This window comes from Impatiens glandulifera, chromosome 9, assembly GCF_907164915.1.
Source record: "Impatiens glandulifera chromosome 9, dImpGla2.1, whole genome shotgun sequence".
In the NCBI taxonomy this organism is placed as follows: domain Eukaryota; kingdom Viridiplantae; phylum Streptophyta; class Magnoliopsida; order Ericales; family Balsaminaceae; genus Impatiens; species Impatiens glandulifera.
In genome coordinates, this window is record NC_061870.1 from 37,464,007 (window position 1) to 37,477,969 (window position 13,963).

The window sequence follows — 13,963 nt, forward strand, 5'->3', positions numbered from 1 at the left end:
CTTTGCTACATTTATAAAAGGCGGGAATATGAACTGCGTTCACAAGTTACAAGCAAATGAAAGAAAAGAAAAAGTAAAGACAAAAACAAAGCCAATAAAAAGAGACATTAGGTCCTATCAGGTCAAAGAAATCTCATCCTAAGCAGGTCCTTTATCTTTCTTGATTGTAGCAAAGGAGTGAAGAAAAAGCCCATTATCTTTTGCTCCTAAACCATTTTCCTTCAACCTGTGCTTGAAGGAGAGTGTAGAAAATGTTAATCAACATGATTCTATCCCTAATTATCGGAATGTCATACATACATATCCCTTGTTACCTATACCCAACCCTTCCTTAAAAACACAGAATATTTGATATGGTCAATTAGAATATTTAGAGATTCTGTAATATCTCTACATTCCTTAATTAGTCTCCTAATTAGGCTTCACTTTTGTGTGCCTATTTAAGGCATATCCATTATCTGATTTATTCAATAATATATACACTTTTCTTCAATATTATTCAACTATTTTAATGGACGGATTTTTAAATTATGACTAGAAGGTTGGTAACTCAATAGATTTATGATTCCAGTATGCTTGTGGAAACACTAGTATCATATATGCACAGCCAGCAATATATTTATTGTATATACTCAGTATAATGTTTGTTGTGGATTTACTGATTTCTTCATATCTGAATTTGTTCCCATTACTGCGATTCTTTTTTCCTATTGCAGCTGTTGGCGGGGATTGATTTGAAACTCATGGGCTGAGCCAGAAGGACAGTATCATATTTCAGGATGTATCACTTTTGCAGGTTTGTTCTTCTACATGCTAAGCAAAAACTCATTGAACATAATGAGTGTAAATTACTGCTTCTGTGGATTATATTATTTACAAAGGTATGAATCAAAGAAATTTGATTAATATCGTGTGCTTTACCTAGTGAACCTGGTCATGAGGTCCTCCATGAATGCTATTGAGGGATGTAGATAATAATGTCCCAGAATCTCTCATACAACAGATTGGTGGTTCTAAAACCCTTTGCTCAATCTCTAAGTGAAAACTGGGATGCAAGTGCTTCCATATATGTCCATAAAGAGACTATGTTTCCTTACAATCTTTTAGAAATAATGGTGAATGTCCAAAAGCTCAACTTTCCTGTAATAACAATCTTGACTCAACAAGACTTATTTATTTTGGATGAAACTCATTTATTTTTTTCAATTATGGTGCAGATGTGTAATGGTTTGACCGATAAAGCTATTGGAGCTTGCTCCGAACTAATTTTTGCTCCCATTGCATCAAAAGCTTCCGGAAAATGCTGCACTTCTATCTTCTGGGTTTCGCATATTTCCACTAGATTCTAATTGTATCAAGGTTTGACAAGTTCTTTTGTGAAATTTTAGTTAAACAATCTGGAGAGCAATTTTTATTCAATCTTCCTTTTATCATATACCTTCCTCTATTGACAATTCACAAACATTGAGTTACAAGTTCACATTATTGATTTACAGAATATGATTTGTGATCCCTAATTTCATCATAGCAAGCTAAATCTATCATGTGGAACTTATACATTTGTTTATCAAGTCAATTGATAATGAGCTCCAAGTGGAATTTTTAGACAGATTAATGACCTATATGCCATTTGATATAAAAACAATTTAGATAATTTGAAAAAATGAAAAAAGTTTTGTAATTCAGTGAAATTTTCATGCCTTGATTCAATTATAGCTTTTTTCGCAGATTGGCACAAAAGATGTGGTTCGAGATAGTGGTGGAGGATGGTACTCATCAGGCGATTCAAAATTATTGTTGGTTACTGTTTTTCAGTTCCCATTTGAGAGCCATCTTCAGGAAAATGTTGCGTCAATGGCTAAAGAATATGTCAGACAGGTGATTTCCTTTGTGCGAACTATTGCGTGTACACTAAGATCATCCGAGTTGATCCCTGTTGTAGGGATGAAACTAACTGCAGGCTCCCCTGAAGCTATGACCCTTGCTGCTTGGATTTACAAAAGCTACAGGCAAGTTTAGTGTTCTAACTACTAACGTGAATAATTGCCACTAAACATAACCTTTTGTTATCATGAACTCGTCTTATATGAAAAGTGTTGATATTTCATTGGAAAATAATTCATTATAGGCGATCTTGAAATGTGTTCTTTAACAGCTGTAGTTTATAATCTTAGTCCTATAGTTTTCTACTTAGTGTTTAATAGTATTGGTTAGTATGTAAATAGAGTACACAAGTCAGTGAAGATACAATTGGTATTCTTGATTAATGATGTGTATGTATACATAATGATAGACTTGTAGAGGATTCATGCATGAAATAGAAAGTTAGTCCATACCCTCTCATCCCCAATTCTCTCTAGTTCTTCCCTAATTCTCTCATTTATGATTTTGAATCGTAACAGATAATTGAAATATTTTATTTAGTATTTATGGTTAATTTTTTGTTGAATATTATTAGAGGTTAAGAATTGAGCTGAAATGTAAGATGGATGTGGTCAGAGTTGGTTGCTAAAATAATTTTTTTGAAAAAGGTCAACTTTTATTAAAAAGAATGCAAGATGTGTTCAAACGTAGTTAGTTGCTAAAATAATTGAAAACAAGTGTTCCATTTTACTTCTATTATTGAGTTCACACTTTTCTGGTGATGTTTGTTTTGTCCAATTTGGAGACAAAATGCCCTCTATCTTATACCGGGGAGGTGTAGCAAGTGTAGATTATTTTTTATGATGTAGAGCATGTTCGTCATTGTATACATAAAAGGGCTATGATTTGAGCCAAGAAACTAACTAATTTGTGAAAAAACAATATTTGGGATAAAAACAAAGAGATTGGAAGCAGTATATGAAGTTGGGTCTACCATATTTACTCTAGACATACATAGGGTTGTGTAGGAATGGGATTGGCCAATTGGTAAATGAACAAATTGCTTTATTTGCCATTTACTCTTGTTTATTTATAAATCAGTATCTTGTTACCTTTTGCAGTTCTTGAGACCCCGGTTTTCTGGATAGTGATTTGGTGTTTCGCGAGCTGTGGAATCACTGTGATTCCATATTATGTTTCTCATTCAAGGTATACACTTGCTCATTTTGCTTATGAACTTGCATAAAAACTCGTTTTGCTTCCGCAAATTGTGTCGGGTTCATTTTGCTTCCTGAAACTTTGAATAATGGCTTAAATTACTTCTTGCCTTCATTTTTTGATTAACATAGTTAATTTCTTAAATCATCTGTTCCCAATTTCGGTATCTTCTTAATCTTAATCCTTGACTACTTTTTTTCTTTTTAAAATACTGCATATTAACATATTAACTGTGTTAACCGGAAAATGATGACAAAGTAATTTGTACCATTTTAAAAAATCTGAAATTATTGTATGTATAAGATCAGTAACAAGAATTCATTCCTTTTGTAGACTCCAATGGTTTGCTTATTTGCCAACCAAACCGCACTTGCGATGCTTGAGACCTCTCTAGAAGCAATACAGGAGATGACTATAGCCAGAATAATTGGTCAATCCAACCTGAAAGAGGTGACGATCTCCAATATCCACATGATAATGGAACAGGTAAATGCAGCAAGAAGCTAATAACATAAATATAACTTGTTTTAATTTCTGAAGCCTGATGATGAAACAGTGGCATGGTACAACTCTATCAGGTGGAACATTCATGTCATTGCTAGGCCATCCTGTTTTGTATCAGAAAATTACTGCCTGGAGAGTCCTTAACAATACTAGATCTCCTCTTTGTGTCACATTCGCATTTGAATGTTAGCTATCTTTATCGGTGGTTTCCTATTACTTATTTCAGTAACTTGTTGGAGTTGTAACTCTCAAAATTTCTCGTGTTTCTCATCATTCGAAAGACAGATGGTGTTTCTGATTTTGTGTTTGAAGTTTGACGTTTTGTGGTATTTTCTAGTAGCTACCATCTTTATAGGTAGATTTCTATTGCTTATTGCAGAAACTTGTTATAGTTGTAACTCTCGTCATTTTGTGGTATTGGTCTATTCGAGTTAATGTGTTTGCTATTAGGAGTCGTTTTTTATTATTATTAAATTTGGTTCACTATAACCTCTTCTATGGTTCACATTCTTTAGGATGCCTCAACGTGAATGAGTCACTTGATAATCTCTTAATAACGACATTATAAGGATAAGATATTCATATTAATTCAATGTTTTATCAAAATAACTTACAATTTTGATATTTTGTTTTTTTAAGAAATAATAAAAACCAAATTTACCACTTAGAGTTTGATTTTTTTTTTTTTAAAAAAAAATTGTTTAATAAAAGGTTATTTGATTTTTAATTGTTTTAATTATGAAAATGTTATTTTGTATTTAAAATTTAAATTTGATAAAAACAAAGTAAATATTTTTATTTTGAGTTGACAAAAAAAGTGATATGATATAGAAAAAGTTTATAATTTTTTTGTTAGAGTTTTGGATAAAAAGATCAAACGAGCTCTTAATATTTTCAGTTTTTATCATGTGAATCCTAAGCTACAATAAAACACCAACCCATTGCTTTTACACCTGGTTAAATGTGTTTGGGTCCTATTCTTTTTAAAAGACAAATAACCTAGAAGAAAACAGCCCACAATTTAACAAGTTTTTGTTCTTAATTTTATGAATGGAGATCAGATTAGTAGAAATAAAAAAACAAGAATATAATACTGTATATAACAGTATTCTGAGTAATTTATAAGCCACTTTTTTTGTTGTCAAATTTAACACCATATCCACTGAATGGCACATAAAATTTGACCAAATTTTGCCAAGAGTTAATTGTGTAGAAATAAAATTACACCTTCTGTAAGCTTAGTTAATGATAGATACTACTTAATGTACATCTACTTGTCCTAGCAGTCTAGCCTAACTAACAATTTACACCAAAAAAACGCAAACAAAAAAAGTTCAGACTGCCGAGTTTTATGTTTTTATCCTGTAGCTCGCTCCCCAAAAACGGTTGCGTGCAATTTGACAAACCAATAATTAGATTTTGTCAGTCCCTCACAGCACTCATTCAAGAAAAAGTGATGCTGCAACTGCATCCATCAATTCTGAACTTTGGGCTGCTGCTGCTTCAGCTAACCTACGTGCCATTAATGCTTTATAAGTAGCCAGATCCGCATTCTCCATGAGCAGTTGAGCCCTTTTGCGTTGTTCAATTGCTAACCCTTCCAATCTACTTGCTTCAGCTTTTGCTTCTACACACTTATGCAAGGCTTTCTGTTCTTCTAAAGCGTTTAATTCATTCTGAATACCTGCCAAATTTTGTTCAAGACCAATTTCATCTCAAAAATAGCAACAAGTCTTTTTACATATTGTAGCATTTATAGAATTCAAAATCACATATTCATTTAAATGTGAATATAGAACATAGACTCAGGCAACTAACTAAAAATGGGTTTTTAGTGTCTTTGATAACACAGCTTTTTTATAACTTCATCTAATTGATTGATTAGTTATTTGAATTAAGTTAATTTAATAATTGTTAATAAATTACTTAATTATTTAGAACTAAAACATCAGCTTATTACACAAGACACCTTTAACGCTTATAAATTAATCAACTGCGTCATCATAAGGTAAATCAACTTACAAGCCAATTGCTTAAAACTTAGATATTTTCATTTGATTTAGACTACATTTTTTTTAGAGACCTAACATTCATTACTCCACATTCAACACTTAATTTTTAGTTTTACTTTTCTCAAAAAGAAGCCAGAACAATGCATTTTTTTATAAGAAACAACAAAAATTGTCTCGGGTAAACTAGGAACAAAGAGAAGCACGTACTCTGCCAGAGGAGCTTGTCCCTCCCAGGCTGACGCGGTATTCTTGCAGATGTTCTTTTCTTGCGTATAATAGTCTTTGTGCGTAATCGATCCCTTCTTGGCCGATATGACTGACAAAACAACAATTTAAATGCATAGCTACAACTTAACTTAAAGGTGTCAATATTAAAGACTTTAAAAACCCAGAGCAAGCTTCCATTCATTCTAAGAAAATAGGAGACATCTTGGCATACTTTTAACAGCCTCAAGAGATCAGATCAATAAATTGAGTGATCATGAAGTTTGTTAGCCCGAAAGAGTGAACAAACTGATTTCACTGATTTAATTCATGATTTTGCTAAGTACATAAATACCTCATTCTAATGGAACAGATGGAAAGATCAACCAAGTTATGACACTTAAGCAATCTGACATTCCTCAACTTCAACAGTTCAGATAAAGTACTTACAAGCATGTTAACTCACAACCTTTGAAAAGAAAAAGAAAAACACCTCTTAGACAGCTGTGAGGTAATACTACCTTAGGTCCAAAAGAAATCAGATAATCAGGATGCAATGGTCAAAATAGAATAATCATAAACCATGGGGATTGTTTGGCTCAGATTAATGGGGGTTTTAGATGACACTGGCTCCACTTGGAAACACTTACAATTTTGGTTTCTGGATCCGGATCCAGATGAGAAACAACCAATCAACTTTTGATTTGGTGACCGACTAAGTTTTGTTTCCAAACATAATCTCATTCACAATGGTTTTTTTCCAGAATTTTGTAACCAAGAGTGTTACCAAATGACTGGTTAAAATATGAGAGTACCCATAAACCTTCACCTATGGCCAATTTGTTATATCTCCCCCAGACATTATTATTTATAAAAGCCCATTGTTTTAAGGAAGACAGAATTTTGTTTGTAACGTGGTAATATGTACTTTTGGACAGTATATTTTATAATAAATCATAATAGAGGTATTATTTACTTAGAAGACTTATGACTTAGTTCAAAACCCAAGATTCTCAATTGACTCCCAAATCTACTAAAGAACCAAATACATTGTTCATCTATGATAATGAGCAAATAATAGCATTTCATAATGGCAGATAACATTTTGTAGATCACAAAATAGTAAAGGGAATAAAAGGACATGGATAAGTATATCCAATACTTCATTTTTAAATATCAAGCAACATCAGAATTATTGTTTTAAAAATGTGAGACATTTACCTGGTAAATCCTACTTAGTGTAGAATGATTATCCTTCCGCTTTCTCACCCAGTAACTATATACAGCCTCCACAACTTTCTTATTTGCCATATCTATGGATAGATCTGACGCATCATTGTCATCAGGGTGGCTGGTGAGATTTTCCTCAGAAGCATCAATTATTAACTCAAAATGCTCCATTGGAAGTTGTTCATGTTGTTGGTTAACTAAAGAACTCTCAGTGTTGAAATTCTCAAGCCATTCCTCATCATCAGAATCCATATCATATATAGCAGTTCTTTTTGTCAATGCCCTTGTCAACTCATCACCTTTCACACTTATATATAACTCTGGAAGTACAAAAGGACCATTCTCATAGTCATCATAGTACGGTATTTTTTGAACCTTGGGTACCGGGATGGCACTGGCAGTTGCAATCAGAAAATTACGCTCAAAGCATACCCTGTAAAGCTCTTTAAATATCACCCAGTCTCGTCTGTTTGGAAACTCTAGCTTCCAACTGAAGTTATCTTCTGTCCATATTATGTCATGTGTGACACGGTTAGTGCTACAAGGTCTCATGATCTTCTGTGCATCAAGATTGTACTGCAAAATTCTGTCCTTACTCACTACAACAGACCATTTCTTTGGAGAAGACATCTCTACTTTTATAACAACATCATTTACTCTATAACATTTGTCAGGTTCCATAACTAGAATGTTTGCCCCACAGCTAGTTGAATCAATATCTTGTATTAATTCTGTCAAGGAAAATTTCAGATCCTTGATTGTCGATTCCGCAGTTTTCTGGATAGGACTCTTAGGTGTACGACATGGAACTGAAGATCTCTTGCTCTCATGTACAGAAAGAGTGGGTTGGTTGTTGACTCTTACAGACCTCGAAGAGCTCCTCCTTTTCTGTGACTTGCTTCGAGAATTCGAAGCTTTCTTCACATATAGCACAGATTTGCCAGTTAATTTAGAATCGGTGTTTTCTAAAACGTCCTCCTTACCAATATCACTGTCTAGCAATAATGAATCTCGTTTGACGAGAGAAGTAGTTTCAAATGATGACTGCTGACCAAAATCATCAATATCACTACTGTCTTCTTCCATACCTGAGTTCTCCAAAATGTTGGGAAATCTAGCCGACTTTAGAAGTAGAGTTGAGTGCAAGTACATAAAACAGGAAGGAACAGCCGAAAATTCCAGAGTAAACAATGGTATAAAGCATCTGGCTCCAGAAATCTTGCAAATACCTGACCTTGTAACCCAGGAGGGAGCCTGAAAAAATGGTGTCAAAAGGCAAGCCATTGTATAGTAAGGAAAAACAGAACCAACAACTATATAAAAATGTATCCTAATAACAATGGGATCATTGAAAAGGCCTAAATCAGAAATAGGAGCAGGAGAACACTGAAGGGGAGAAAGTAAAAAAGAAGCAATTAGTTTGATATATATCTCATTGTATTAACAAATAAAGATCATTCCAGAGATCCTAGTAGACTAGACAAGATAAACAGTAATAAACAAATAGACATTGTTTTCCAAGCATTTCCAACACATACACCACAATCAAATCTAAAAATGACAAGTAAAAGAGAAATATAACTTACCCAAGAAGAGAGAATTCCATGCGACGAGAAAATCATCGACAGAGGTTCGGAAAGCATGAAGGAAGAAAGACTTGACAGTCTAAAATTAGCCTTCACAGACATGTATCTTAAAACCAAGTTCAAGAAGCAAACAAGCCAACCACTACTATCCCCATCAATGGATTCAGTAATTAAAGAGAAACCCACATCTCCTCTTTTATTACGTTTTCTCCATTTCTTCCTGAAGTACTTCTTTCCAAAAATCCTATCGCCCGGATCTGCTATTTTCCTTTTCCGTCTGTAAACAAGACCATACCTATCCACATTACCAGTATCACCTCCAAATGACAGATTTTGATCAGATCCATATGATACAGACTTGTCGTCTATATCCATTGCAGCCAAGTCTCGATTCGAGTCAGAATCTTCCGGCTGATCATTTTCAATAGTGCCACCCTCACCGCTAGAATTCTCAAGGAGACGGATCCAGACTTCCGGTTCACTTGGGGACGATTTCTTATGATTATTCTCTCCAAAAGGGGCAGACCACAATCTCCTTCCAGACCTCAAAACCCTAGTACCAAAAACCCTCATCGACCGTCTCATCCCAACTGAAGGCATCGACCCGTACCTTCAACCCGTCATGCAATAAGAGCAGATCTTCGTTTCCTGTTACGTAACCGTCTTTCAGACCCCCAAATCGCTGAATATTAACAGTAGCAGGCTCGGACTGACTCCTGAGTCAACTCATCGAGAATTAAACACTTGATAAACAAAATCCTCCGAGTCCGATCACAAAATACTTCGATTTTCCTCTATGAAAGCTCGACAACGACCTTGAGACCGTACCTCATAAACGAAGAACTTCTGTAATCAAATCCGGTGCGAATCTTGTACTTGTCGAGAGAAATCTGAGAATCGGTGTCATAATCACTCATCAAAGTCCCAAGATCTTGTCTTTCGTTGACATAATACGAAGCGATTTAGAGGGAAAAGAAGAGTAATCGATGGAATGGAGGGAGTTCTTGTAGGGTTTATGATGAAAATCGCTTTGTCCCTTGACGGAGAAATGAAGTAGTGGGGTAGGTTTTACAGTCGTTGGATGGGATAAATGGACGGTTCAGATTAAATGAGCGACGATACGGTTACCACTCGGACCGGGTGGACCGGGCGAGAGATAATAATAGGCCGTAGATTTTTTTTTTGGCTTGGGAAAAAAGTCAATAAAATTTTAAAACAATACTATATAATATTAATATATTAATTATTTTAATTATTATATTGATATTAAAATTGAATATGTAACCCCTACCTATAAATGTTATTTATCATAAATATTTTAAATTTATAAAATAATATTTTAACTTTGCCTTGTTTGGCAATTGGTCATCCATAGAACTTAATTTAAGCAAAACCCATATTTGTTACTTAGACCCCATAAATAGCTCTTCAATTGTTGTCAACTTTCAATATTAACCCCAAACATTATTTTTTATTCAGTTTGACCCTTAAGTTTCTATAATTTGAATGTGTTTATTTATATAAAAAAGTCATCATAGAAATTGATATATTCAGAATTGCCGCGGATTAAGAAATGAGTGTTGACATAATGATTGTTCTAGTTGTTATAAATTGAAATTCAGACCATAATTATAATTTAAAACGCGTAAAATGATGTTTCAATGAATTAGATTAATAAAAAAATAAATTTATCGTGTCACATACTTACCTGGCCTTACTTTACATTCAAATTTTCATGTCAATCAAACAAATGTATAAACTGAATTAGACAAAAATTGTGGTCAATATAGAATATGATTCATTGAATTAACTTAAAAGGTAATCTCATTTACAAATAATATAATATTAAACGCAATATAATCTATTAAATTAATTTAGTTCTCATTACAATTTATAACGTCTTAAATGGAAAGATAAGATTAAAATTATGCAGATCGTACAACTAATCATACAAATTATTTGAACTGTTCTCATGGATATAGTAAAAGGATTATAAATGATTATATTTGAAAGAAAAAAAGGCTGAGTTTTCTAAGATATCTAATATGACAACATAAACTACACAACAAATTAAGGCATTGTTGTACTTATTTTCTTCCAATTAATTACTAAATGACTAATTAATTAAGCCGGCTGAAATGAATTGGTTTCTCCACCAACAAAATGACTAATTATTAGAACTTTATTCCTCATATAATTATATGATGCAATAATCATCCTCCTCTTCGTAACAACATCCACCACTATGAAAGTCTTAACTAAGATCATCTTCTTGTTCTTGGTATCGATATTCGCAGTCCGACTCGATGCTGCTTTCATTTACATGGACTGGCACGTCGCGGTTGATTACACAATCAACCCCATATCATTTACCCAACCGGTATACATATATCAATCAAATTTAATTTTACATGTATAATTGATCAATCTTTTATAGACGTGAATCATTAATTGTTACACGAATCATACTTGTGCATGCATGTAGGTGATCACCATTAATGGAATGTTTCCAGGCCCGCTTATAAACGCGACCACCAATGATATTATTCGTGTCAATGTCTTCAACGACATGGATATTGAACCCTTACTTATAACTTGGTATGTTTGGTTGGTTATGACTTGTGATGAAAAATATGTATCCATTCTCGTATCAAATTAATATTGGTTTCGTGTTTTAGGAACGGGATACAACAAAGGCTTAATTCGTGGCAAGATGGTGTGTCGGGTACCAATTGTCCCATTTTGGCTGGCAAGAATTGGACTTATGAGTTTCAAGTTAAAGATCAAATTGGTAGTTTCTTTTACTCTCCTTCCATTAACTTCATCAAAGCAGCCGGTGGCTATGGACCAATCCGTGTCAATAACCGTAATGTCATTGCGGTTCCCTTCCCCAAGCCCGAAGCCGAGTTTGATCTTCTTATTGGAGATTGGTTTTACACCGATTACAAGGCAAGTGACTTATGCATGTCTCGAACCGGTTTATAAGTATACTCTACTAGTTTCTTATGATGTGTTTTGAATGCATGCATGCAGTTTATCCGGTCAGCCATATCACAGGGAACAGAGTTCTTCAAGCTGCCCGACGCACTTCTAATGAATGGGAATGGTCCTTTCGGGCATCCATCGTCGAAATCTCACGAGTCTTTGACTGTGGAAAAGGGTAAGACATATAGATTGAGGATATCGAATGTAGGGACAGGATTGAGCTTTAACTTTAGGATTGAGAAACATCGGATGGTGGTGGTTGAGACGGAGGGATCATACACGGATCAGATTGAGCTAGACTCTCTGGATGTTCATGTTGGGCAATCCTACTCTGTGCTCGTTACAGCAGATCAAGAAGATGGTGTAGATTATTACATTGTGGCTTCACCAAAGCTTGTAAACACTAGCACAGACAGTACTAAAGAGACGTTGGTGGCTAGAGGAGTGCTTCACTACAAGAATTCTAACATACTGCCCAGTGGACCCTTTCCAAAAGGTCCTGATCCATTTGATCTTGATTTTTCAATTAATCAAGCCAAGTCCATCAGGTAAGTACTTACAAAATATTTTCCTTTCATTAACATTCAAAACACATCAAACGGTGACAAGTGATCCATCTTCTAGCCTAGCTGCAAAAAAGAATTAGATATCCCGACCACCCTAGGTGGGAGATTGGTTAAGTTTGTAGGGTTATTTGTTTAACCTGCATGGATTGGTTGAACTCTTAAAATAAAACAATTTTCGAAAATAAAAAGGAAAATTTTAGGATGCATTTAATAAAAGTTAAAAGAAATGAAGGGTTAAATATGAAATTTTGAATAACCAATTAAGTGTAAGAAAAAGATATGAGTTTTAACAACTTAATATATAAGCTGATTTGTTAGATGTAAAATTAATGAAATTCATTTTGAGAATTAGTAATATTACATCTAAAATAGTATTTACAAATCTAACTTAAAATTCAACATTTATTTTATAAAGTACTTACTATTCAAACACTTAAAATTTCAATACAAGCATTAAAAAACACTTCATTTTCATTTTTATCATCGAAAACTTTCAACTTTTTAAGATAATATCATATTGTTAATGACGATAATTAGGTGGAATATGACGGCTGGGGCTGCAAGACCTAACCCGCAAGGAACATTTAACGTATCAAACGTAACACTTTCACAAACTTTCATCCTCCATGGATCAAAATCATATATTAATGGAGCTCCTCGAAATGTCGTAAACAATGTGTCTTATATCGATCAAGGCACACCTGTAAAGCTCGCAGACTATTTTGTCAACGGCTCGGGAATCTACGATCTCGACAAATTCCCCAAACACCATATAAGAAAAACGGCTACTTACAAAACCTCGGTAGTATCCGGGACTCACAAGGGATGGTTAGAAATAGTATTCCATAATGATTTTAGTAATGCTATGGACTCTTGGCACTTGGACGGGTTTGGGTTCTATGTGGTCGGGTTTGGTCATGGAGAATGGAGCCCGAGTGAGCGTAGCACTTATAATCTGTTGGATCCGGTGGTGCGATCCACGGTTCAAGTTTACCCGGGCGGGTGGAGCGCGGTTTATGCTTATATGGATAACCCGGGAATGTGGAACTTAAGATCGCAGCATTTGATGAATTGGTATTTAGGTCAAGAACTATATGTAAGGGTCCATGATGATGATCCAAACCCGGCTAAGGAACGTCCACCACCAAATAACCTACTCTTATGTGGTTAGTCACTTATTTTAATTTTTACTTATTTGTCTCTTCTTAAAAAAAATTTAACCATGAAATTAAAATTCTAAAACTACAATTTTTTTTTAAACAAAATTTACAGGGATTTTTGAGAATGGTTTTCTAGCCCCATCCGCGGAGCCAGTACCACCGCCATTGTCGGGCGGGTGAGGAGAATTTATATATAATTTTTTGTGAGCTATTTTTATTTAATACATGAAATTAATAAATTCCTTACTTTAGTGTGCATGTATTTATAAATTTTATAAATGAATGTTGATGTTCAAACTTCAAACACTTACTTTTGCATTTTTTTAAGTTTTAGTTTGTATTAAAATTATACTTATTGAATGAGTTATTTTAATATAATACAAACAATATTTATTATGTTTGGTGACTTTAGATATATAAGGGTGTTGGAAGTTACATTATTCCACTTAAAGAAAAATCACAAAATCCGGCATTGAATAAATAAATAACCATTTTCAGAACTGGGTTTGGAAAGCATCTAATTAAAAAGCTTGCAATTCTATTCTCTTCTATCCTATAAAAACTCCATAAATAAGTCATCAAATATTAGCTAACTTTTTCTAAAAATTTCCCTTAAATAATTGTTTTTATAAATA

At 33.9% G+C, this 13,963-nt stretch overlaps 2 protein-coding genes and 1 long non-coding RNA gene across 3 annotated transcripts; 2 read left to right on the forward strand and 1 right to left on the reverse strand.

Moving 5' to 3' along the window:
- Window positions 1–714: 714 nt before the first annotated feature.
- On the forward strand, window positions 715–2,060 carry LOC124914647. The gene is made up of 3 exons (XR_007096826.1): window positions 715–796; window positions 1,218–1,359; window positions 1,729–2,060. It is a non-coding gene; the product is annotated as an uncharacterized LOC124914647 (long non-coding RNA).
- Window positions 2,061–4,736: 2,676 nt separating this feature from the next.
- Window positions 4,737–9,729, reverse strand: LOC124914000. The gene is made up of 4 exons (XM_047454458.1): window positions 8,618–9,729; window positions 7,023–8,285; window positions 5,805–5,913; window positions 4,737–5,269 (listed from the first exon to the last, which is right to left on the reverse strand). The coding sequence occupies exons 1-4, from the start codon at window positions 9,215–9,217 to the stop codon at window positions 5,025–5,027; spliced, it is 2,217 nt and encodes a 738-aa protein (XP_047310414.1). The 5' UTR covers window positions 9,218–9,729; the 3' UTR covers window positions 4,737–5,024.
- Window positions 9,730–10,862: 1,133 nt separating this feature from the next.
- LOC124916412 (monocopper oxidase-like protein SKU5) lies at window positions 10,863–13,339 on the forward strand. The gene is made up of 5 exons (XM_047457126.1): window positions 10,863–10,997; window positions 11,103–11,215; window positions 11,296–11,566; window positions 11,651–12,150; window positions 12,706–13,339. The coding sequence occupies exons 1-5, from the start codon at window positions 10,863–10,865 to the stop codon at window positions 13,337–13,339; spliced, it is 1,653 nt and encodes a 550-aa protein (XP_047313082.1).
- Window positions 13,340–13,963: the final 624 nt, after the last annotated feature.